Source organism: Pyrus communis, chromosome 11 (assembly GCF_041283825.1).
Source record: "Pyrus communis isolate YQ-2024b chromosome 11, ASM4128382v1, whole genome shotgun sequence".
Taxonomy (NCBI): domain Eukaryota; kingdom Viridiplantae; phylum Streptophyta; class Magnoliopsida; order Rosales; family Rosaceae; genus Pyrus; species Pyrus communis.
In genome coordinates this window covers 5,394,713-5,420,111 of record NC_142575.1, presented here as the reverse complement: position 1 = coordinate 5,420,111, position 25,399 = coordinate 5,394,713, and the positions used below count along the sequence as shown (strand labels likewise).

The 25,399-nt window shown below is 38.1% G+C and overlaps 4 protein-coding genes across 5 annotated transcripts; 1 reads left to right on the top strand and 3 right to left on the bottom strand.

Moving 5' to 3' along the window:
* Nucleotides 1-4,719: 4,719 nt before the first annotated feature.
* Nucleotides 4,720-7,843, top strand: SR45A (RNA-binding (RRM/RBD/RNP motifs) family protein). Of its 2 annotated transcripts, none has more exons than XM_068483800.2 (7): nt 4,720-4,859; nt 5,370-5,392; nt 5,693-5,764; nt 5,874-5,976; nt 6,070-6,219; nt 6,663-6,726; nt 6,806-7,843. In XM_068483800.2, exons 2-7 carry the CDS (start codon nt 5,370-5,372, stop codon nt 7,582-7,584), a joined length of 1,191 nt encoding a protein of 396 aa, XP_068339901.2. In that variant the 5' UTR covers nt 4,720-4,859; the 3' UTR covers nt 7,585-7,843. The 2 variants fall into 2 exon arrangements, with proteins under 2 accessions (XP_068339901.2, XP_068339900.2); XM_068483799.2 differs by having other exon boundaries at nt 5,693-5,770.
* Nucleotides 7,844-8,256: 413 nt separating this feature from the next.
* LOC137743866 (alpha-glucan phosphorylase, H isozyme) lies at nt 8,257-14,429 on the bottom strand. The gene is made up of 16 exons (XM_068483798.2): nt 14,060-14,429; nt 13,687-13,943; nt 13,422-13,601; nt 13,021-13,197; nt 12,852-12,937; nt 12,411-12,600; nt 12,112-12,204; nt 11,604-11,788; nt 11,341-11,458; nt 11,131-11,259; nt 10,406-10,624; nt 10,090-10,293; nt 9,730-9,888; nt 9,336-9,599; nt 8,860-9,050; nt 8,257-8,620 (listed from the first exon to the last, which is right to left on the bottom strand). The coding sequence occupies exons 2-16, from the start codon at nt 13,903-13,905 to the stop codon at nt 8,494-8,496; spliced, it is 2,541 nt and encodes an 846-aa protein (XP_068339899.2). The 5' UTR covers nt 13,906-13,943; nt 14,060-14,429; the 3' UTR covers nt 8,257-8,493.
* An 872-nt stretch (nt 14,430-15,301) lies between these two features.
* LOC137743579 (calmodulin-binding receptor-like cytoplasmic kinase 2) lies at nt 15,302-18,779 on the bottom strand. Its single transcript, XM_068483502.2, has 6 exons — nt 18,366-18,779; nt 17,487-17,728; nt 17,235-17,403; nt 16,910-16,999; nt 16,494-16,789; nt 15,302-15,876 (listed from the first exon to the last, which is right to left on the bottom strand). Exons 1-6 carry the CDS (start codon nt 18,595-18,597, stop codon nt 15,553-15,555), a joined length of 1,353 nt encoding a protein of 450 aa, XP_068339603.2. The 5' UTR covers nt 18,598-18,779; the 3' UTR covers nt 15,302-15,552.
* Nucleotides 18,780-19,448: 669 nt separating this feature from the next.
* On the bottom strand, nt 19,449-23,168 carry LOC137742420 (putative anion transporter 4, chloroplastic). Its single transcript, XM_068482280.2, has 9 exons — nt 22,635-23,168; nt 21,893-22,119; nt 21,385-21,751; nt 21,130-21,174; nt 20,899-21,045; nt 20,431-20,568; nt 20,290-20,323; nt 20,004-20,183; nt 19,449-19,793 (listed from the first exon to the last, which is right to left on the bottom strand). Exons 1-9 carry the CDS (start codon nt 23,064-23,066, stop codon nt 19,786-19,788), a joined length of 1,578 nt encoding a protein of 525 aa, XP_068338381.1. The 5' UTR covers nt 23,067-23,168; the 3' UTR covers nt 19,449-19,785.
* Nucleotides 23,169-25,399: the final 2,231 nt, after the last annotated feature.

Below are 25,399 nucleotides of genomic sequence, written 5' to 3'. Positions count from 1 at the left end.
CTGGAGTGTTGCATGGTTTAACACCTAACATATTAGTTTTCTTGAGCAAATCCAAAGCATACTTAGACTGATGAAGAAATAAGCCTTTGGAAGACCTTTGCACTTCAATTCCCAAAAAATATTGAATATCACCAAGATCTTTAATAGGAAACATAGCTTGTGGTTGAGAAATAATGGTTTGGTATACTAAAGATGAGCTATTTGTGATGATTATATCATCAACATAAACCAAGATGAATGTTACATCCTAGCCTGGGCCCCCATCATATTCCGGGTTCGACTCCACCATAACACAATATTGTCCGCTTTGGGCCCCAACCACGCTCTCACGGTTTTGTTTCTAGGAACTCACACAAGAACTTCCCAATAGGTCACACATCCTAGGACTGCTCTCGCGCGAACTCACTTAACTTCGAAGTTCCGATGGAACCCGAAACCAGTGAGCTCCTAAAAGGCCTCGTGCTAGGTAGAGATGAGAATATACATATAAGGCTTACATGATCCACTCCCTTAGGCGATGTGGGATGTTACAATCTACCCCCTTAGGGGCCCGAGGTCCTCGTCAGCATACTTTCGGCCAGGGATTGGCTCTGATACCAAATTGTCACATCCCCTCCCGGGCCCCCACCACATCTCGGGCTCGACCCTACCGTCGCACGATATTGTCTGCTTTAGGCCCCAACCACGCCCTTATGGTTTTGTTTTTGGGAATTCACACAAAAATTTCCCATTGGGTCACCCATTATGGGATTGCTCTCGTGCGAACTCGCTTAACTTCAAAGTTCCGATGGAACCCGAAGCCAGTGAGCTCCCAAAATGTCTCGTGCTAGGTAAAGATGAGAATATGCATATAAGGCTTACATGATTCACTCCCCTGGGGGATGTGGGATGTTACATGAAGATGATAGTTGTGTCTTTCTTGATGAATAAGCTAGTATCTGAAGAAGATGGAGAGGAACCCAAGGAAAGAATAGCTCTAGAAAAGGCTTCATGCTAAGCTCTAGGGGCTTGTTTAAGATGAAGAAGATGCCCACAATAAGGAACTTGATGACCATGCTAGTTACAAAGCTGGCATGGAATTGATTTCCCAGATAAGAAAGATGATTGACCAAACTGAAAACCACCAAATCAAGATGGACCAACACCAAGAATTCCACCAGTTTGGTTAGTAGAGCGATTTCCCCCAAAATTGTGATTTTGATTGAATTTGGTACGATTCTAGTTGCGACCTCGATAATTCTCTCGGAATCCAGAGTTATGACCATAATTATTAGAGGATTGGGCAACATAAGCATGAAATGGAGTAGATATATTGGATGCAGTTAATCGAGTTTTACGCTTTTGAAAGGAAATTTCCTTGCTCAAAAGTAAACCATGGAGTTCATTAGAAGTAACAGTTCATCTCTGGTTTCAATGGAATCAACAAATGATTTATAATCATCAGGGAGACCAGATAGAATATAGGCTACCAAATCAGACTCAGAAATTGGTTCACCCACAACAGCCAATTTGTCAGAAATTTCTTTAAGTGAATTGAGGTAATTAGTCATCGAAGAATCACCTTTTTTGATCGTTTGAATCTTAGCACGAAGACTATGAATGTGTGTGCGATAAGCTCTAACAAAATGTTTTACGAAAGAAAGCCACATAAATCTGCATTCATCCATTCCAATAGTCCAAGGAAAAAGATCTTTAGATAGAGTCGAATTTATCCAAATCATTAAGATTTGATATCACTCACAACAAATTGAAAATACTTTCCTAGTCTTCAGTTTCCGGAAAGAAATTTTGCAACCAATCTTTGGTTGCTTGCCATTGAAGCATTCAAGCTTTCAAACTTACACTCTTCACATTACAATTCAGTTTCCAAATGCACTTATACCAAAATCCAACACAACAATTCAACAATGAAACATAATGGCATCCAATTTATGCAAATTAAGAAGTAAAAGGGAGTGACTTTGCAAAGGCAAACCCTAGAAGAAAACAAAATTGGCAGCAGAATTGCAAAGTGGAAGGAGAGAACTGACCATAATGAAATTAGGGAGAGACTTGGCAGGGTTGGAGCTTTCAACAGTGGAGAGGGGCTCAAGCCAAAGGTGGCCACTGTGGCCAGAGAATCCAATCTAGAATGAGAGCCCATTCGCGGCTTCTATTAGATCCATGTTTTGGGCTCTAGGGTTAGAGTGTTTCGAGGGTTAAAAAAAACCTTTCGAACACTCTTGATTTTTTTTTATTCCGATTCCGAAGGGTTTAGTTTTTGGCGGGTTTTGTTTGATGGGTTGTCGAAAGAACTCAAAGAAGTGTCATCGTTGTCACTTTTTCACTGCCTTTGGTATCAACTATCAACCGTTTTATTTTTTATTTTTTTTTATCGCAAATGGTCATTGAGATTGATCAAACTCATCGTTTTGGTCCCACACTTTCAAAATCAATAAATATCATTCCTGACATTCACTACCCCACGTTAATTTGGTCTTTGCATCAAGATTCTGTCAACTATTCTGTTAGATTGTATTTAGGACCCACAAATTCAATGCAATGGTGACATGTGGATTACATAAAATAAGGTTTTTATCGTAAATGGTCCTTTACATTGATTTAACTCCTCATTTTGGTCATTGAGTTTCAGAAATCGATCAATTTAGTCCTTGACTTTCAATACCACACGTCAGTTTAATTATTCCATTAAAAGTTCGTTAATATTTTTTGTCCCACTAATCCAATCATATGACGCAACATGGATTATTATTTTTTTAATTGAAAACTAAAAGTAAAAATAAGAAACTAAAAATCAAAACTAAAAGAAAAATAAAGTCATTGTCATCTTCATCAGGTATGCTAAAAAAGAAAAAGAAGGTACCATAAAACCACTAGAATACTTGGCCTCTTGAACTCACTCCTCATTCTCTGTAGTTGGTTATAGTCCCATCAAATTTGAATTGAATTTGGATTCGATTTTATCAAATCTAGATTGAATTGTTTTCCAATTGGGGATGTGGGATGCGAGAAAAATGTCAATGCAGAATACTTGTTTGTTGGTTTACTCTTAAAAAAAATAGTTTCTTTTAGTTCATCCATGTGGAGTCATATGAATGAATTAGTGGGATCACATTAGCATACAATGAAAACTATTGATGAAATTTTAACGAAATGACTAAATTGATGTGTGGTAGTAAAAGTTATGAAATTTATTGATTTTTGAAACTCAATGACCAAAATGAGGAATTTGATCAATGTTAGGGACTATTTGCGATAAAAACTCTTATTTTGTGTAATCCATGTGTCACCATTTCATTGGGTTTGTGGGTCCCACGTACAAACTAACAGAGTAGTTGACATAATCTTAACGGAATGACCAAATTGATGGGTGGTGAATGTCAGAGACCACATTGATTGATTTTGAAAGTGAGGGATCAAAATAATGAGTTTGATCAATCACATGGACCATTTGTGATAAACCATTTTTTTGTTTTTAATTAACTTTTGTTGTGGGTATTTGATTACAAAATTTATCATACTTTTCATGCCTAATTTATCATTCCACATTTCTCCAAAAATTTATCATACCACTCGCTAAAGACGAATTTGAACTACGTTATTACTAGCACATTGTGAGGTTTAGCTCACTTCTCCACCTTAATGTAAATAATATCGTTTATTTAAAAAAAATAATTATTGTACCATGCATGTTTTAAGCACACTAAAAAGTTTCTTGAAATAACAAATTTTAAATACAAAATTAAAATTTAAAAGTTTATATAGCACCTTAATTTATTGACCAACTACATTTGCGAGGAATCCATGCCATACCACATAAATTTCATATTTATGTTGGAAAATACTAATATTAGTTTTTTACTATTATGTTTTATGTTGACATTTTAACATCTTCTTTTAAAATGAGTTACGCTTAACACATTTTTAATTATTTATTCATCATTTGTAACATTTTTTTAATAAAAATAGGACCGACCAAAATATGTAGTCGTGTCACTATTAAAAAAATAGTACATATACAAATATTAATAAAAATAACATTTTTGTTTAAAAATACTCACAGTGACCATAAAAATCTTTGACGCAAAATGTAATCAAATTTCTTAGAGCATTTCTAAAGGAGATGTCAAATTTTAAACATCAAAATGATAGTTGATAGCTTATGTGGCAATTTAACATTTTATACAATATTTTGTTTCACCCGATATGACAAATAATAATATCATTTAATAAATTTTTTATCTTTTTGTGGAGTCCAATGATTAAAGCAACCAATCAAATATTTCAAAAATATAACAACATTTATTATATATTATATTAAACTATTAAAATATTATTTAATAAATTTGACATCTGCTGTCAAATTTGATAGCAAAAGACTTTGCCTTCAAATGACTTAGCACCACCTAAGAAACTGAAGGTTAGTTTGGATAGAGTTTGCTATTATTTTTTTACTGATATATACCTAGGTAACAATTTTAATATTTCATTTAGAGATACTCTTACATTGGATTTCAATATGTTTCTAATAAATTGCTACTTGCGAAAGCGATTACGAGCTGAAGAAGTTGGTGGTAATTACCAATTTTACCAAAACCATCACTGGTCAGCACGTGGCATAAGTTGGCACCGTAAGTAAATTAAATTGTATTTTAATGTGGTTTGGCGTCCGGGGCTCCAGAAACTTCTCCTACGTGTTCCTTCCTTTTATAAGGCCTTCTGTTTTCGCCAATCGGGTTTCACCGTTCATTCCCGTTCTCAGACAAAGCGATTCCCCACAGAGCGAGAGGAGAAGGCGAGAGATTGATCGTTGATTTAGGAAGGTGAAGAGTGATTAATCTCTGCCTGTGATTGCTACGGTAAGCCTTCGTTCCCTCGCGGTGTTTCGTCTTCACTGATCTGATGATAGTTGTACTTGTAGGCAATTAGATTTTCTCATTCAATTATTCAATTTATTGTTGTTGGTATAAATTTACACCTATTCTTCTGTTATATTTTGTTGGCGATCGTTTTTATAAGTATTAATTTTTATTTTTAAATAAGCGACGTCTATTTATCTAGAAAACTAACGTTTGTGGTATTGTAGACGCTAATTCCGATGCGATTTGATATTAATTTATGAGAAATTTAGGAATTTTTTAATTTTGTACATTTTCGTTGCTGAAACTGGTTATTAATTGTTGCGTTATGATGGTATGTGATAATCTGGTTGTTTGAATTTAATGATGTAATAAAAATTACAAAAAGTTGAGATTTTGTTTTTTTTTGTTTTTTTTTTTGGGTGATCTTTTGATTTTTGTTAATTATGTATTCGTGTTATTCCTAATACTAATCTGGGTTCTTGTTTGTATTTTGTTATTCTATCTCAGATGTCGTACTCCAGAAGGTCAAGGTGCGTTTTGTTCAGAACTAGTCCCTTGCACTGTTCTTAAAAATTTTATGATTAGTCAATAGCTAGAGGTGGCAAATCAACCCATTGCGTTTTCTATGGGTACCCATTAAGACCCGTTTAATTTTATATCACCATAGCATAGAGGTGAGATTGGAAGTGGTGATGATGGTGCAAGGTGAAATCAAACTAAATGAGTCTTAATGGGTACTCATTAACAACCCAATGACTAGCCTTTACGATTAGCCATGTTGGTTGTAATAATTCATTTTCAATTTGTTGATTTTCATTTTACTTGATCAGGTATTCCTACTCTCCATCCCCGAAGCGATACAGTGGTTCCCTTTCGAGGTCTGTTTCAAGGTCGAGATACAGGTCAAGGTTGTGCCTTTAACAAAGTTGCTTCTCATTTGGACAATTTTAATTGGTCTTTTTTATGTTGTGGACGTTTCTGATTGTATGCATTTTGATGCTGGCTTTGCAGAAGTCCGTCTGTGGAGAACCCGGGGAACAATTTGTATGTGACTGGATTGTCGCCTCGGGTTACAAAGAGAGAGCTAGAGAAGCACTTTGCAGCTGAGGGAAAGGTATGATTTCCCTTTCCTAATTATTTGTTATGTAACTCGGAAGTTATTTATTATTTCTGTAGTGTTCTTAGTTTCCGTACCTTTGGTTTACAGGTCACTGATGTCCATCTCGTGGTTGATCCATGGACAAGAGAATCTCGGGGATTTGGGTTTGTTACAATGGAAAATGTTGATGAGGCCGAGCGCTGTATCAAGTACTTAGATGGATCTGTACTTGAAGGCCGTGTCATTACAGTGGAGAAGGTAATGTTCCTTAATTTTTCATTTCGATGATTGATCAACTGTGACATCTTTTAGTCTATGTTATTTGATACCACACTTCATTTGGCAATGTTTATGGATTCAAGATGATTTGCTATGAGTTATTTGAGTTTGAAAGTTGTTTGCTTCTTTCCACTTGAAGTGTTTGTGGCAGCAGGTTTAGCTGTGTGAAGCAGCTCTACAACGAATTCCAAACCACAACTTAACAAACAAATCAAATTCAACAAGTATCAGATCTTTGGGGTTGTATGCCCTGCATTTCTCTCTTTCTTTACATATTAGAATGTTGTGCTATTTCAGTTATTTTCTATTGCCCGGTTGATAATTTTGTCTTCTGAAGTCAACGTTATTGATAACAATTTACAATAGTTGCATCCCCGTTGATTGGCATTTCCCTGCTCTCATTCTGTCTTCATCTATTTTAGGCTAGAAGGCGGAGAGGGAGAACTCCCACTCCAGGAAGGTATCTTGGGCTGCGAACAGTTCATGGTAAGTTCATTTTAAAGACCATATCTGCATAGATGTACATATCTTGTTTCTGGCTCTAATGTTTCTTATTTTGTTGTAGTTCGTCAACGAACCCCTAGCTACTCACCTCCTCGTAGGTCTCCTACCTACTCTCCTTATCGGAGGAGCTATAGCCGGTCACCTCATTCATCTGACCGAAGCAGGAGCAGGTCATCCTCTCCACCCTACCGTAGGAAGAGGTCATACTCACCTGAATACAGTCGGCGTAGATCTTACTCTTGGTCTCCCTCCCCCTACAGCAGGTCACCGGTGAGAAGGCATGATCGGGACTACTCTCCGTATGACTCCAGGGAGTATTCACCAGATAACTCTTACTATGGAAGGAGACACCGCTACAGGGACTATTCACCAGATGACTCCTACTATGGAAGGAGACGCCGCTACAGGGACTATTCACCAGATGACTCTTACTATGGTAGGAGGCGTCGCTATCGTTCTGTCTCTCCTAGTGTGTCACCTAGGAGGAGGAGGAGGAGCTACACCCCCAGTGTCTCTCCCAGGCATAGGAGGAGGAGTTACAGGAGCTACTCACCTAGTGTTTCACCCGGACCTAGGGGGAGGAGTTACTCCCCCAGTCCTTTGCCCAGGCCTAGGAGGATCTCCAGGAGGAGTTATTCCCCTAGTGTATCACCTGAACCGGTGAAGAAGCGGTCAACAAGGAGTTACTCTCGAAGCGTATCTCCCAGACGCAGGAGCTCAAAGTCTCACAGGGGTTCTTCCAGGGGGAGCTACTCAAGCAGCCGGAGTCCGAGTGTGAATGCAAGTTCCAGATTTATGTCAAGATCCGCAACCCCTAGGTCTACTTCACCTTCATCGTGAAGGATGTTAACTTGCATGTGTCTAGCTTTGTGTAGGGATGGTGATTTCGTGATGTCGGTACCAATGGGTGGGGGGTTGAGTGGGGAATGTCTATCATGCATTTTGGGATGGGTACTATTAGCTGATGATCAACTATTGTATATTGTGGAGTTGATCAGTCTGTCATTTTAGTGAAACGTTTCATGACTATCTAATACTATTCAGTGTCTGATGTTTGGTTTGACCTTATGTATAAATTGAAGGCGCTACCTTTCATAAACGTTGAGCCCTCGCGAGTGATCTTGTGGCGAAGACTCGGCCGCAAAGATCTGAAACTAACAACATTCACATCCATGAGCTATCGTACTATTATGAATTGTGAATGAAGAAATGGATGTTTCTTTCAAAGTTTTGTTCAAGGTAGAAAATTGCTAGTTGCAACCATTTTTTCGTACATAGAATCTAGCGAGTTATAAAATCCAACCCAATTACGAGTTTCAAGAGCTGCTCAAACTCGTCTCAACTTTCTCATGTGACGCGGTCTTGGACAGGTTTACGTGATAGAATTGGGACGAAAACTCCTCGGTTCTTGTAGTACTACTGTAATTTGGTTTGGTCCCCAACCACCACATAACCAAATGGAGCAATGATATTTCCCTTTCATAGTAATCGAGGAAACTTTGAAACTAACAGTGATGCAATCATAGGCCAAACGATTTCCAAACGCATTATTTCTCTTCTTACATACACTTGTTTATTTTTGTCTTTGGATCGTTGTGCGTATTTCAGTTAGATCTCAGGCACAATAATACAAACAGGGTACGTATGGTGGTTGCTACTTCTGTTGGCTTCTTTTATTCTCTACCTTAAGCTTCTCGTCCCATAATTACGACATTAACATAAGCATTAGAACCAGCACCGTGGAGGGATCTATGGCACGCGGCACTCCTCGATGTTCCAGATTTCCTTGGCGTACTGAGCAATTGTCCGGTCACTGCTGAACTTGCCAGACCCTGCAGTGCTTAGTATGGACATCTTCAGCCACCTTTTCCTATCCCTGCAGGTGAAGAAAGGTGTCAAAGGTAGTGGAAATAGGTTATATTAGCAACTCTCCCTAAACCCTAAACCTTTTCCTAAATCCTTGTCTTGTGGTGACGGACTCATATTTCAAGCGATGTGATTCATGACAACAGCCAACATGTGGGTAAATGCTTTCGGATTTTCTTTTCTAGTCGGAGTAGATACTTGCAATTCAAGAAATCTATATTGTAAAGGTTAGTAGGTTTGACATCTTACTTGTAAGCTTCATCTACTTTTGCCTGAGCATCCATATACTGTGCGAAGTCATGGCCAACAAGAAAATAGTCACCGCGACCATAACCGGTGTTCCCCTCCAGAGAGTCAAGAAGTGGATTATAATCGTAGCTCCCAAATGCTCCACTCCTAACAAACTGCTTGGCTTCTTCAAACCGAGGATCTGGTTTGAACTGCATGATTTGCAAGAAGGGGCAAAGTCAGATAGGGAAGAGTTGTGCTTGTTTACCAGTACGCACAAAAATGAATTAAATTTTCAGCTAGATGTAAGAAATTCATATTAATATTGCTCAGGCTTTGGCAAGTTCTCCCGAAATTAAAGCTTCATGATGTCAGTACCATTTTCTAACGAAGATAAGAAGACATCTACCTCTAAGAACAATGAGTGCAGAGCTTCCATACTACTTACACTGATCTGAGTGACACTAATAAAATAAAGAGAAAATGACGCCTCATACCAGGCCGTTCTCTCTGTCCTTGCGTAGATTAGGGACTTCATCTGCTGTTGCACCAAAGAGGAAAAAGTTATCCTCCCCAATTTCCTCACGGATTTCCACATTAGCCCCATCCAATGTTCCAATTATGAGGCAACCGTTCAGAGCAAATTTCATATTGCTTGTGCCACTTGCCTCCATGCCTGCAGTGCTGATATGTTGTGACAGCTCGCTTCCTGGGATAAGTATCTCGGCAACAGATACATTGTAATTTGGAACAAATACAACCTGAAGAATTAATGGTTATTAGGTCAGAATCAAACCAGGGTCCCAACTCCTCACTGAAACTTTACAGGACGTCCAGAACCAATGCAAGCAAATATGAGATATGAAGCACCTCTTAAAAATATTAACCAACCTTCAAGTAGCTATTGACATCGGGATCCTTGTTGACCACAGCACCTACATCGTCTACCAGCTTGACTATTCTTTTTGCATTTGTATATGTTGCAAATGCTTTTCCTCCAATCATGATAGTACGTGGAGTTGTCTTCTTCCGCTCTTCAGGGCTCATCTCCTGCGACAGTTCAGTTACGGGCAAGTTCTCAAAAACCATGCATAAATTTACTAGTGTTATAGCCTTAAAACCTGCCTCCAAAGAATTGGATAAAACTCTATGAAGTGTAATTAGTGGGTGCAAAACCATTACGAAGAAATTGACAAAGATGCATACAGAAATCAAGTTGGAAGAGCATGCAGGTTCATATGCTTTTTATACCTTTAACTTCTTATACCGATAAACTGCACCCAGAATATTCAGCAACTGTCTCTTATATTCATGGATACGCTTCACTTGTATGTCAAACAGACTGTTTGGGTCAATCTTGACACCTGCCACGTGCTCTATGTAATGTGCCAAACGCTTCTTGTTAGCCATCTTGGCAGACGCCCATTCTTCTTGTAATTTTGAATCATCGGCAAACTGTTGGAGAAAACACATTGAGTTTTAATAATTCAACTGCAGGAACGCTCTGGCAAGGACAAACAATTCTATATATATATATATATATATGTTTGAAAACATAAATGCATACCTTTCGAAGACCTACAAGTAGGCCCAGGTTGGTAACCCATTCATCAGTTTTTAACCATTTGGTTATAATGTTACTGAGCTCAGGACTGCAAAAGCGAAGCCACCGACGAGGAGTAATCCCATTTGTTTTGTTTTGGAACTTTGTTGGCCATATAGAGACATAGTCTACAAATAACTCATTCTTCAAAATATCACTGTGCAATTGGGCAACACCATTAACCTACAATGACACAAGAAGCAATGAGTTTCTCGACGTCAACACTCAACAGCTCAAATGTGGAAATAAGGGGTTCTTATATTGTGGGAGGAAAAAAACAAAAGGAAAGCAGAAAATATTTATTTTCAAGCCTCATAAGATTTTATTACAAATGGGACTCTGAGATAAAATAGAATAGTCAAAATATGCACTTATGCAGAGTTGCAGACTGCCAATGGGTGTCTTCCTGGGAATAACTTGCTTCTCCTCGTTAAAAGCTTGAGTTCAAGTCTCACCAACGTACATGGTGGATCGTACCTTAGAGTCATAGGCTCTGTATTCACTATTGCGCACAATCTCTTGCTTGCCCTCCCAACCCTTTTTCTTAGGGAAAAAGGGAATAAGTTGCCTTTCATAGAAGTTTATTGAAAGAAGATTTCTAATAACCAGGTTACCATATGTTTATGTTGAAGACAGCTCAGAATAAACTACAGGAGATACTTGTAAATTTCCCAAAATAGATGTCTTACCGTATGTGCAGACACCACACATAAATTTGCCATATGCACAACAGGCTTTTTGGGATTGTTATCCAAAATGCACAAGCTGGGAATTTTGCTCTCAAGATCAGTTCGTGTAGCACGTACCATAGCAATGAACTGCCAGGATGCAAGAATTTACATTAGGAGATGACAATTTTAGCATAAACAGAACAAAGCAGAAAAGATGAGAAATATTACTCTTTTGTCAATTTCTTCTATTATTTCCATATGGCGAGGGAGAAGCTTCCACATTACAGTTTGTGACCATTTCTCAAGTGCTTCAGGAAGGACTGTGTGATTAGTATAAGCAACAGTCCTGGTTCAATTATTACGAGTTAGCACTTTATAACTCCTTGTGCAAAAAGTACTACAAATAAGTGGAGAGCAGTCATGGAAGAAACAAGAATGTGCGGCAACAACTTCAACCAAGAAAGTCTAAAAGAACATGAAATAGAATGCACCTTGTTGTCACTTCCCATGCCTCATCCCACGCAAGCCCTTCCTCATCCAATAGCAATCGCATTAGCTCAGGGATTGCTAGTGTAGGATGAGTATCGTTCATTTGGACAGCAACCTTTTTCGGAAATTCTGACCATTGCAATGAGTCTGTCCCCTGCTTCCTCTCCTTGAATCTACAAATAATATCCTGTAATTTCAAGATTTTAAGAGTGATGATCACAACATCTTGACAGGATGTCAAACTAGAAACTGAAAATGCCTCTTAACGAGAAGACTGGATATGTAATTTTCATCTTTAAAACAAAAAAACAAGAAATCTGAAATCAAGCACCACTGTGAGGGAAAACATCAATCTGAAAATTTTCTCTAAATGTGTGAGATTCTTTTCACCTTCTCAACTTTAATTAAATTTGAAGTATTAAATGGTCATCTGAAACAGAAAATAGAAAGAAAAAAATGGTGACGCTTACACCAACAAAATAATGAAGGCTAAAATGATAATAAACCGACCTGAAGTGATGCACTGCACAGGAAGAATTGTTGCTTCAGCCTTAAAAGTTTCCCCTCCTCTGTGGCATCTCCAGGATACAAAACAGCACAAATCTGTAAAAGCACAATTTCATAACGTGGTTCAAGAAAACATTAAAAACATGACGATGAGGTGGAGACACATTATTATACACAATAATATAAACATATATATGTACATATAACAAATTCAAAAGGCTTTTGATTGTATGTCTATTGAAGACTTGAACAATGGGAAGTGGTTCCAAGACTACCTTGCCATTAGGATATTAATGACCAACCTGTTGCGCTCGAGAATGAAGCTGCGCAGCAGATTCATACTGTCCATCATTAAATTGAAATAGGTTAAAATCCTCAGCAGATGCTTTAGCTTCCCATAGACGAAGACTAATAGTGTTCTTGGTTTTGTATCCTGGAATTGGCACATCATAAGCCAGAGCTCGCAAAACCTCTCCCTCAACCCACTTTCGGCTGTGATATAGTCATAAGAAATTATTGCTGAGTTAGTGTACGTATATTTCAAGCAACCAACCAAGTTGCATGTGAATTTACGATACAACGACAACAACAAAGCCTTTTCCCACTAAGTGGGGTCGGCTATATGAATCCTAGAATGCCATTGCGCTTGTTTCTGTGTCACGTCGCATGTGAATTTACGATAATTGATTAAAAAACATTCTTGGAGTTACGAATCTAGTCTGTTATCAGTATTAGATACTTACGATCCATCAGGATTGACATGAACACGGCCAAAGAATCTGACAGGGTGCACAACATCATGCCTGACAACTTCCCAAGGACTAAACTTCTGCATAAAATTCAATCGAAAAAAGTATCAGTAAGAATGCATGAACTACACGAAATTTTACAGAACTTAAGGTGATACAGAACCTCTAGCCAATCCTCAGCAGTTTCTTCCTGGCCATCCTTGGCGATCCGCTGCTTGAATAGACCATATCTGTACCTCAAACCATACCCCCACGCAGGTAAGTTTAGCGTTGCCATGGAGTCTAGAAAGCACGAAGCAAGCCTTCCCAGCCCACCATTTCCGAGTGCTGCATCTTTTTCCTACAAAGATTCATTTCTACCAATCATCCATCAACAGATTGCACGTCGATTTCATATAACAAAAACCAGTTAAGAATCCATTTTAAATGTTTAACAACCTCTGAGGTAAACAATACAACTCATTTCAACAACACTAGAAGTAAACACTCAAAAGTTAATTGAGTAGAAGAACAAAAACTCAATCTTTACATTATTAAACAAACGAAAATCGTATCGGAGATTACCTGCTCTGTTATTTCCTCCAGCTGATGCCCCAACTTGTTCAAAGCATCAGCATAAGCACTCTGAACATTCAAATTCCCGATCGCATTGGTCAAGGCTCGTCCTTGAAGATACTCCATGGACAAGTAGTATGTCTGCTTGGGATTCTCCTTGTGGAAATGCAGGTACGTCTCGTTCCATTGCTAAAAAAAGCCAACAAAGGCAAATATAAAAATCAAAACCGGACGCCAATGAAATCCCGGAGGCTGAGAGACTGCGGTACAGTACCTGGATCAGGCGATCGCGGACGCTGTCAGCTGTCGCGTAGTAGGCTTGCTCCGGCTCGAACTTGAACGGCGAGAAGTGGGGGCTGAATTTCGCGTGGTAATTGATGTTCGAAGCAATCTGCGATGGCTCTTCGGCTAAAGGGTTTGCTGTCGCCGGAATCTTGGATGAAATGGCGGAGTCTGTGATTGTTTTTCCGTCCGATTTCTCAGTAAGCACCATGGCTGAACTCGCAACAGCTTCTCACTCCTCAATAGTATCTGAAAAAATCAATGCAAAGTTAGTAAATTAGTGTTGATTTACACTGTAAACAAAAAACCCAGAACAGAATTGATCAAACGAACAAAACCCAGAAGAGGAAGAGAGAAAATATTACATCTTTGAAGTGGGTTTTTGGCTTTTGGAATTGTGAGGTTCTTGGAGTGATATAATCAGCTGGAAATTATGAGCATAAAGGAATTTAACATAGAATCTGAATGGAGGAGGGAGGAGATATTTTTATAAAATAAAGGCCAAAGAGAGATATTTTAGTGGGGGAAGAGACAAGGAAGCAAACAGAAAGAGAGTTTTGGAAGTGAACTAGAGAGAGAGAGAGAGAGAGAGAGAGAGAGGAGGAAGAAGAAGATTGGAGGAGGGAGGTTCTAAATTTTCATATTTTTGTTTATTTTTTTTCTCTTGTTTTGTTGGGGTGAAGTGAACGTGAACGGTCACATGAAAATGGAGCCAAAAGAGTGAGTGAAAGGTGCAAATGACAAGCTTTTGCTTCAATTGGGGATCAGATTTTGACATTTTCTTTTGCCTTTTTTTAATTTTAGGTAGGGATCCCACGTCATTGCATTTGATCCAAGGTGCCTTGGATCACGTGTGCATGTAAGAATTCTTCATAAGGGGTGAAGCTTAAGTAAAGTTAGGTTAGCGACAATCGTTCATAATTCATTTAAAGTTATCTTTGATGTAATATAACAAGATTTTTTTCTATATTAATGACTGATAAACATCTATAGCTGAGCGAAACAATTTTGTTAGCATCTCTTGACTTAGGTATGAGGTTGTGATTTATGTATAACATCGACAATGTTTACCATGATCAGAATCGTCTATTTTGTAATTCACCATTTAAAAATCGTTGAACCATATGATTAACGTTATCAAAGTATTAGTTAACTGAATAACATAGCTCGTCTATTTATTGAATAATCGTTAGATAATTAAAGGATTTCGAATTTGGTTGGTTTTTGGCAAGGTTCATCTTTAATTGATTACTAAAAAAATATACGATTTGGATTATCGTGCAATATTGTAGTATGTCAAAAAGAGCCGAGAAGATAGAAGGAAAATAGGAAAGTTTTGCAATGATGGAATAATGATATATATCTCAAATGCTACTTTTACCATATATTTGCGTCATCTATTTAATAGAGATGGATCCCACCCTGTTAGTGAGCCCTATTTTTATTGGAGAGATGATACAAATGATGATACAAATATGTGGTAAGATTAACATCACTCACCCGAACAAAAAAAAAAACCAATAATGTCATGATACAACTCTGTTGTTGTATGCGAGAAGTGCTTTTTCCAAAAGTTGTCCAAAAGTTTTGGAAGCATGAAAAGGGGCTTTACACGAAGAATGGAATAAAACAGTTTATGTAGTTTGGGTTTGGGTTTTACATGTCCTTTTAAGAGAGAAGGAGCTACAGACATCACAAAATCTGATTGACATTGAATTTTAATATTTGAAGATTGGGTTTTATACACAAAGATCCCTTTTTTTTTTTTTTCTTTTTTTTTTTCTCTCTCTTCAAATTAACACTTGAATTAAACAAGAAAACAAATTTAAGTAAATAATTCACTCAAAATTCTTAAAAGCTAGGCAGAGATAAATTTATGCCTATCATCATCTTGAATCCCAAACGATATCTGCCGAGTCATCTTTGGATCTCTCACAGGATAATTGGCAGAACAATGAACAGCAGAAGAGGAAGAAGAGAGGGATTTTTCTCGAAAATCTTTTCGAATTCCCCATAATACTGCACCACATTCTTTCATGGAGGGTCTTGACGGTCTTAGAGGTGCAAGGCACTGTTGAGCTAGCAACAGGATTTTCTCCAATACCATGCTTGACGCCGGATTTCTCCGTAGCCTTGGATCCATGACAAGTATCGCATCTCCTCGTTTCAACATTTGGATTGCCTGCAGATGTAAACAACAGTTCATTTGTGCTCCGATAATCTATAGGGATCGGAAACTTTCTTTCCCGGTCTCATGAATTTGAAGCTAAAAGCACATGCATTTTCAATCTTTACTAGAATTATACAACTACTAGTTGTAATTCGAATGATAAAATTCTTCTGTTTCTAATTTTGGAATTTGCTTTGTCGGGTATCTATGTGTTAACATGGTTAGGCTGACGTTTGGTTCGTACCACTTCTAATGCCTTATCTTTGTCTATAACACATGGGAACAGGACGTCTGAAGAGGAGGATGAACTGAGCCACCGCACCTGTAGCGGTTTCATTTGATGAGTGTTTCATGTGCAAATGCAACACAGGAACATGGTGGATGTTACTAGAGCATGAATGACAAAATGTCTAAAGTTCAACAGAAACATGTGATGAATGTCGGAAGTCAAAGAAATCGGGGAGATTAAGAGTAAAACAAGACTTTAGCGATGGCTAAATCATGTAAGGTGGAAATATGGGAAGATTTTACCGCAAAGCAACATACAGAAACAGACATCAATCCCAACAAATTTCCAGCTTCATGTTGGTTTAGTAATGTAAAGAATGCTTAATCAGTTATACTCTTACCCATCTTGCTGTTATTCTTTCATTGCTTGGCTTCTGTGGTTCGATGGGTCGTCTTCCTGTCATAAGTTCTACAAGCAGGACACCAAAGGAGTAAACATCACTCTTTTCAGTGAGTTGATAAGTCTTGAGGTACTCGGGGTCCAAGTATCCTGCAGTTCCTTTTATTTGAGTTGAAATATGAGTTGCGTTTGGGTCTGCAGATGCTCGTGCAAACCCAAAGTCCGCCACTTTAGCCCGAAGTTTCTCAGTGATGAGGATGTTTAAAGATTTTATGTCTCTGTGGATTATCGGAGGATCTGTCAAATACATGAGATGTTTTAGGTTGTCAAATTCCCAAGTCTAATCAAACTAATTGGGAAGCAAAATGAAAAAATCTTTATCGGTCGAGTACTCTGGATCGAAAATGATATACATACCTGTATACATGTGAAGATAGGTGATTGCATGAGCCACATCAATAGCAATGTCCAAACGTTCCCCAGTTTCAAGTTCATTTCCAATGATACCTTCATGAAAAGATGACTATTTTTATAAAGAACATTTCTGTATCGAAGTACTATGTTATTTCTTATCTAACTCTTTTTGTTATTTGAAATTTTGAAGTAACATTTCCAGTTTCTCAGCGGAACTGACATATTCCACCTGATGAACTTATGTCTAACAGATACTCGGGTACTAATTCTGCTCTCCGGCTTATACTTACTAACCCAATAAAGTTACATAAGTTTTCACAAGACTTACCATCCAAATGTTCGCGAAGCGTTCCATTTGCAACGTATTCAACCACAATAATCCGCTCATCTCCATGCTCCAGGTATCCATATAACCTTACCAAATTCAGATGCTCGATCGTTGACAAGGTAAGTATTTCATTCTTGAACTCCATTGCTAAGTGCTTGTCGGACACAGCCTGCGCAAACTTCAAGTCATTATGCAAGCTAACAGAAAATGACATTAACTATTGTCCGAACAATGCTTCACCAATATCCATACCTTCCGGGCACGCTTTACAGCGACAACAGATCCATCTCCGAGCCTTCCCTTGTAGACGGTTCCAAATGCACCGTGGCCAATCTTATTCGCGGGAGAGAATTTTTCGGTTGCTTTGAGAATCTCTTCGTAGGAGAAATTCGTCATCTCAATTAATCCACTGGCAGAACTAGTGGACTGTGAGAGCTTAAACTTTGACGAGCTCCTACTCCTAGTCTCACTCCCTGCCGAACGATCAGTTGAAGCTGCAGGGCAGAAGAAAACATCAACAAAACTACTCAATGTTCGACTTTTGAAAGCACGAGCTGGTTTGGTATTGTTGTGCTTTGAAAAAGAACTAGTTTTACTGTGCTCTAAGAATAAGCAGCTGTAAAATAAAGCAGCAGAGTGTTTGGTAAACTTTTTTTTTGTAAAAGTGCTTTTGAAAAACAAAAAAAACAGTATTACAGTGTTTGATAAACTTTTATGTAAACAGACGTGAAAAAAAACTGATTTTCAAAGCTAGGTTTTGCAGCTTTGTGTTTTTGGGTTTTTTTCATCCAAAACTGTGAAAAAAAGCTGAAGCTGAATGTTTAACAAACATAAAAAAACTCCCAACTTTTTTTGATATCCACTTTTTTTCATAATCACCTCGTTCCAAACTAGGCCTACATCTACATACAGTATCTATCAAGCTGCAAAACACATGATCTTAGTCCGTTTGGAAATGCTTCTACAGAAAGAAAATCTACTCAAAAGCACTTTCATTCAAACTACATCCAAATTTATCAATAAAAATCCAAAGCATGTCTGGAAGAAAGTGCTTTTAGCTATTCTAAAAGCACTTCCAAACATGTCTAATTTTAGATTTGTGCAGAAGCAACACGAAAGTTGAAAACTTACACGAAATCCCTTGGATTCGAGAACTGTTTCTTCTTGTTTCAATCACAGCAGCAGCCTTTCGCTGCCCGAAGAGAACTTTGAAAATCCCGGCAACCTTCTTCACCGCTGCCCTTATACGACTTGTTCGATGCTGCTGCTTAATTTTGTTCTTGTTGGCATCTTCATGCTGGAAACTGGAGAATTGGTTCCTCTGATTTGTTTGCAGGTTGTGAGGACCTGGCGTTCTCTTCATGGCCACAAGTTATGGAGTTTTTGGCCGTCCGATGCGGATTTTGATCATCTCTTTTGATGAAACGAAATCAACATGGCATTTGTTGCTTACATGTATTTATGATTCTTACCTATATAATTTTAAGTCCTAAATTTTGATTTGCCCACAAATGTCTATGCTTTGTAAGACTGATTCAAGTGATTAGTAATTTAATCGTGATTCCGTGTTTTGATCAAGGACAACTCAGCTACAGTAATTTGAATTATCAACGTTATGATTTGGTCAATAGAAGAATTCAATAATAGTGGTTGCCAAAACAGAAAAGAAAAAAAAAAAAAAGGGAAGAATAGTTTTAATTTTTAATGTTATTTGGTCGGCGTTTAGTTGTAATGAGAATACAAATGTTACACTAAGGCATGGTGGAAACTTTTTTTTTAAGTTATTAATTTTTTAGCACGCATATCTCATCATTTGTTTAATGACACATGATGTACCATCCCATATATCGATCACACTGAAAAATCTCTCCAATGGAACAATATATTAATAGGTTGCATCTCCATTCCCGCACTCCCTTTTTCTTCTGTACGCCCATTTCTTTTTCTAACCATTTGATTGAATAAAATAAGAAATAATTAAGAAACATACACAGATGGATGAATGCAAAAGGTGGGATTGTGTAAATCATTTTCCTTTGCTCAAATCTTCATTTTTAGCGTTCATTTTCAGCATGCGCTCGTGACTTCAACTTTTTACTTGATATATCTAAAATAACGATATTGATTTGCATTTGGCTATCACTCGAACAAAAAATGCTATCATCAGTCGTTCATGCATGTGTAGATATTAACCGAAATCAATCAATGAGGAAGTAAGAGGAAAGAATCCGGCATCATACCTCCGGAACATATTTATACATATCTTTTACAAAATTTGGTAACCAGAATCCCCATATGCACCTGAAACAAACTACTGATGCATGAGGAGGAGGAACACTACTAGAAAATCCACTGTACACACTTTGGATTCATACAATGAACAAAAAGGTTATTTATCGATACAACGGATGACTTCAAACGATCTGTACCATTCGTCAAGTCGCTTTCCAACAAACTGTCCAATTCCATAAGACAGCTCCATTAGTTACAGTTGAAAACGCATCGTCTCATCATCATCAATGGATGTTTCACCAGCAGCCTTAGAATATCATTAATGAACTGTCAAGCAAAAGTCAATCCACATGCCATTAGGGATATAAAACTGTCAACCCATTAGGAGTATAAAACCGTGTAATGTTTAAACGGTATAACAAAGCAACGAATTGGTCATTAAGTCAAATCTCCGTAATTCCTAATGGAAGTTTAAAAGCGGAGTGGGGGCTTGGACGGAAAATCAAGTTTGAAGAAGCAATAACAAGTGATACTTACTAGGTTCATCAAAATTTACTCTCTCTCCAGTAGAAAAGACGTTGTAGAAAAGGGCAGAAAGAATATATAAGAGTGATGTGAGCAATAGAAATCCTTGGAAAGAACCCACGAGTTCAACAAAGAAACCAGCTCCAACTGTTCCCAAAATGGCAGCAAATGTTCCCGCGGTGTTTGAAATTCCTAACACAACAAATAACGGGATAATATCAAATTTTACCAAATAAACAAGTTTGTATATTTCACTAAGCTTTGGAAAATTAATAAACTGAATTCTACTTTTACATACCATGCAAAACACCAGAGTACTGTGGAGCGATCTCCTGGTTAAAGAAACATAATAATTAAGTCACACCAAACAAATAAAGTATCAATTCTGGGTACTAACTACTAACAAAGAGTTGACTTTAACAACATTCACTGTGCCAACCTGGAGATTTACAAGAAAACCAGAGTGACTAAAAGATTTCAGCCCGACTGCTAAAGTAAGCCAAGCAGATGCGACTGCTGGACTTTTTGCTGTAACTAAACCCACAAGAGCTATCCCAGGGCCAACGAAACCGATTGACTGCAGAGAAGGAACAATATTCACATTCAATAAGATGACTAGAAAGTCAATTCATATATGACATTATAGGATATAAAATTTTTCTTGAACAAAGATCTACTTTGACTAGAAATTTAACAGTCCCCGGTGATGAGAAACATGTGATAATATTAAACTTCAAGATTACAAGTATAACCTTCTGCAAATAAACTCAAAATATAGAAGTTTCCTTCCCATCTATTTTATTGATCATTCTATCCATATTTGAAGTAAGAACGGATTATCCATCTTTAAGTTTAAGGCCTCGTTACAGTCAAAAACTAGTACATAGACCGCATTTCCTTGACATACCTGCATGATCTTTCGAGTCAAAGTGACACTCGTACCATTTCGTATCAATATGTCTGACCACAAACCACCAACATATCCCATGACCGCCATGACACTCCATGGAACAGCACTAAACCAAGCTGCTTGTCTGAGGTCAACGTGGTACACCTGGAGTAGAGAGTCAAGCATAAGCTACACAACCCTCACAATAGAAAGCGAAAAAAGAAAATACAGTTAAATATTAGGCCTTACAGAGTTGAAGTAAATGGGCATCCAGGAAAGAATAATGAAAAAACCCTGCAAAATTTGAAAAAGGAAACAAAAATAATGAGTCCGTGCAAGCATATATAATTTCCATACAAGGATACAAAGCAAATATGAATTCACAATAACTATCTATAGGAATTTTGTCCCCGATTAGATGATGTTATATTCAACACATTTTAAGGTCACTAACAATATGATTCTCAGAGTAAAATAACCTGACATGAGATGTGTATGCATTACCCAGCTGTGCATGGCATTCGCAACTATTATGGACCAGGTTGGCATTTTAGAGAGCAAGCGCCTGAAAGGAGGGATCACTTTGGCTGTCTTAGGTTTATTCTCCACCAAAAAGGACTTCTGCCCCTTGTTCGATATGTAATCCAATTCATATTTTGATATTTGAGGATTTCGGTTAGGAGTACTTGATGTTGCAGATAACCACACCAAAACCCAAAGAAATCCAGATAAACCAAAAATCACAAATGGTCCAAAAACACCACCTTGTGACATAAGGATTGGAGAAAGCATGAGTCCTACTGCACTTCCAAGCTGAAACCCAGCCATTGCAAGTCCAACAGCTCTGGCTCGTTCTGTTGGAGGAAACCACCTGAAACACAAAGTTCACACCTTGATCAAAGCTCAACCAACAATTTAACTGAAAAAGAACCCGTGCGTCTAGAAGCACATCATTAAATTGACTTTAATGCGATTGATAAATCAAAAAACGAAGTTTAGAGAGCACCGTCACCTTGCTACCATGTTGTTCATGCACGGAAGAGCCACTCCTTCTGCAATTCCAAGGAGAGCTCGCATAGCAAGGAGAGCCCATAGAGAAGTTTCCGCAGCCCATGGTGTAAGAAAGGTAGCTAAAGACCACAAAGCAACCCCCCATGCCATGACTACCTTACCACCATAATAGTCCACAAGTGTCCCTCCAGCTATGGGAGATACCATGTATCCCCAAAGGAAAGATGACTGCCAAGCATTTTTTCAAATGAGTATTTCAGCTTCCCTACTATCACCAAAAACAATTTCTAGATCGATTTTGTTGAAAACCCATGAGTTCAACAGTTTTAGTTTAAAAATAATAAAGAAATCATTTTCCACATGCCCATTTTCTCCTTTTGCACACCCTGTTTATCACGTCTCTTGATTCTCGTTTGATTTATTCAGTCCGCATGCATAAATAAACATGGGTGTGCAAGCGGAGAAAATTAGTGTGGAAATTACTTTCCATAGTCATAATAAGATCATGAGAATAAATTGAGTCGATTGATTCAACATCTACATATTTAAACCGCTTCTCAATATTCAAATCACCAATTATTTGATTCAAGTTCAACTCTTTGGTGATTTGGACCAGTCCCTCAGCTGAAGGCATTAATTTCAGAACTTTTTATGCTCATATACTTCATAAATTCAAATAAAATCATTTCAATAAAAAATTAAATTAAATTAAATTTAAAAAGGAGAAATGAGGAGATAACTACCTGAACAATACCAGCAAACGAGCGGCTCCACCCATTAGAGAGCGATAACGGCACAATCGCCACCGACATCACGACACGGTCCGCATTACAGAGAGCCAGCGCCAAAGCGAGCATCGCCACAACTTTGACCCGCTCCGAAGTGATAAACTCGGCGAAACTCGGCGCCTGAACTTCGTTCTCCTCCGAATACGAACCGAACTGAGCGTCGTTAGAAGAAACCCTAACTCGGTGGGGGGCAACGGGGCGGAGCACGGCCGAGTCATGCCGCAGTCGAATTCTCTGGAGCGAGCTCGCCGACGAAACGTCTCGGAATCGGTTGTTTCGGTTCCGTGAGTCGACGAAACGCGGAGGGATCGTGAACTTCGATTCGGGTTTCGTAACGTTTCGGTCTGGGGAGAGATCGAGATAAGAAGTTCGGATTGCGGAGGCCATGGTCAAGTGCGCAGTGGCGGAGAAAGTCCCAGTCGCCAGTGAGCGTGACGACGGAAATCGCGTGTTTTGATAGTGCCAAAATTACGTGGACTGCCCTCCTGTTCTGCAAAAAATGTTTTGAGCGGGTCTGTAAATTCGGAGAAAGTTTGAGGGCTGAAGTGGAAATCTATATTATCAAATCATTAATTTTTGTAAACCGGGAATATATATGACCCTTTTTTCGTAATTATTGCGGGAGTTAGGTACTGAAATGATTTTTCACTACCTTTTATTGGAAGAGAATCCTCTCTAAATCCACCTTAGGAGGATTATAAGAATCTCCAATGTTTAACTGTTTATCGTACATTATGAAATAAGTTTTTATTAGATATTATTTGTGTTTAATTTTAAATAAAAAAATCAAATGATTTCTTATTGTACGATGAATGGATCCGGATTCCATTTCATTGTCTACATTTTGGGTTTGGGCGATGCTAGATATGTCAACTAGTTGTGGATCACATGATTAGATTTTTATGTTAATAAAGGATGAGGGTACAAAAGGGTTCTATGCAGTGACGGATCGAGGATTTCAAGATTGGGAGGTCCCAAAATAAAAGTTCAAAAAAAAATATTAGACTAGTTTAGTTCCATAGCACTATTTTTTTATTGAATTTGGTTCATTGAATAATCAAAATTAATTAACCACATCAAGTGGCTCAATGGTAAGGGTGCGGATTTTGGCTCTCAAAATACAAAAAAAAGGGAGGTTTCGGGTTCGAGGCTCCAAGCTAGTGAGTCTGCTTGACTGTGGCCAGGAGAAAGCGGAAATGCCTCTGTGAGTCTTCTAGGCCCCTAGAAGGGGTGGATAACCGTGGCTTGCCACTAGTTGTCCCGCTTTTAAAAAAATAAAATAATAATAATCAAGATTAATCTCAAAGGTAATAAAAGTATAAAACCAACAAATTCTTCTTAACAACATAACGCATCAATTAATGACTCTACAAAGATGAAATTTGTTAATGTAACATATATATTACAATGGGGAGTTGAGACTAGAGTCTAGGTTTGAAAAAACTTAAATGAATTTGGAAGAAATAAATTTAGGCAGCTAGAGGTGGTGGAACGGCATATGGTACTTGGGGTTGGGGTAACTTGAGTTTAAAGTTGGGAGGTTGCGACGATTTGGAGGATTAAAACAAAAATTAGAAACCTCTTCTTCTTCGTTTTAAGCATTGCTGCATGCACATCCATGGAGGCTTCGCTGCACCTGCCCAAATTGTTGAAGGGTCCCGAAGGTCGATCACAAGTGTTTCTTCGGAGCTTCCAGAGGGTCCAGGACCTCCCGGGTCCCTATATGGATCCACCCATGGTTCCACGTCAAAGCATCAATCAGTGGTTAGGTTAGGTTAAGGCTTAGAGCATCTTTGATTATATTCTTTAAATAAAAACTCCCACCAACATTTTTAAAAACTACGTCAAATGAATTTTCAAGTCTCTAAATAAATATTATCCTCAATGGAAGGTTCTTATAGTTTAGTAGGGATTAAAAGATTAAAAAAATCATTGATCTAGGCAATAAGAACATTAAAATAAATAAAAATAAATAAATAAATAAATAAAAAACAAGAAGCTATCTAGATCTAGACCGTTGGTTTCTCATCGGTTGAAAAAATAAAAAAATAAAAAAAAGCCTTCATGTGGATTGGGCGAGGGCCTCTGTCCCACTCAAAATCAACATTGGGCTCCACTCAAGAGTTCCTGTGGACTCCCTATATGTGGAGATTTTTGAGCAGTTTCTATACTATAGGGACAGCTGCTCCTTCCCATTGGACAGTCCTTATATATAAGGACATAGAGCTATAAGGACAGCTTTGAAAACTCTCAATGGAGATGCTCTTACCACGAAGTCCCACAGTACTTAGGGCTTGACTGTTGACGGAGATATCAGCGCTCACGAAGTTTTAAGCTTCATAATTTCTGCACCTGAATTGAAATCGTTGCGCATAAGTTTGTCTGTTGGTAGAACCCATAGTTATAGACCCGAATCCATTATTGTGGAACATTTTCTTTTCCAAGTGAAATCCCCCAGTATATGAAAGAGTGAACAAGTGCTTTTGAGTCTTGTACTCCTTTCATCACAAGGAACAATCGGGAGGAACAACCGTCATTGTCATTCTTCAATATGGATCTCAGAGATGGCAACGATTTCAGTGAATCAAGCGATTTTAGCACACACAGCGAATCTGAAATAGTGTGGAGAATGCATTTCAAAGGTAGAGAGAAGAACCGTAACTACCATAACTACTTAAGTAGGTCTACGAACACTAAAGAATAATATTTTCTAATTATAC

Bases quoted from the DNA above. Each gene is read 5' to 3' on its own strand.
- SR45A (XM_068483799.2), top strand. From the start codon at position 5,370: ATGTCGTACTCCAGAAGGTCAAG. The intron at 5,977-6,069 runs GTATGATTTCCC...TTTGGTTTACAG, and splicing joins ACTTTGCAGCTGAGGGAAAG to GTCACTGATGTCCATCTCGT. The intron at 6,727-6,805 runs GTAAGTTCATTT...ATTTTGTTGTAG, and splicing joins TGGGCTGCGAACAGTTCATG to TTCGTCAACGAACCCCTAGC.
- LOC137743866 (XM_068483798.2), bottom strand. From the start codon at position 13,905: ATGGTGCTTACTGAGAAATCGGACGGAAAAACAATCACAGACTCCGCC. The intron at 10,294-10,405 runs GTATGCATTTAT...TTTCTCCAACAG, and splicing joins TACTTGTAGGTCTTCGAAAG to TTTGCCGATGATTCAAAATT. The intron at 9,889-10,089 runs GTATAAAAAGCA...GAACTGTCGCAG, and splicing joins ATCGGTATAAGAAGTTAAAG to GAGATGAGCCCTGAAGAGCG.
- LOC137743579 (XM_068483502.2), bottom strand. From the start codon at position 18,597: ATGAAGAGAACGCCAGGTCCTCACAACCTGCAAACAAATCAGAGGAAC. The intron at 17,404-17,486 runs GTATGGATATTG...AAGTTTGCGCAG, and splicing joins CTGTAAAGCGTGCCCGGAAG to GCTGTGTCCGACAAGCACTT. The intron at 17,000-17,234 runs GTAAGTCTTGTG...CTTTTCATGAAG, and splicing joins GCTTCGCGAACATTTGGATG to GTATCATTGGAAATGAACTT.
- LOC137742420 (XM_068482280.2), bottom strand. From the start codon at position 23,066: ATGGCCTCCGCAATCCGAACTTCTTATCTCGATCTCTCCCCAGACCGA. The intron at 22,120-22,634 runs GTAGTTATCTCC...AATGCTTGGCAG, and splicing joins CGTTTGCTGGTATTGTTCAG to TCATCTTTCCTTTGGGGATA. The intron at 20,184-20,289 runs GTATGTAAAAGT...TTGTTGTGTTAG, and splicing joins GTACTCTGGTGTTTTGCATG to GAATTTCAAACACCGCGGGA.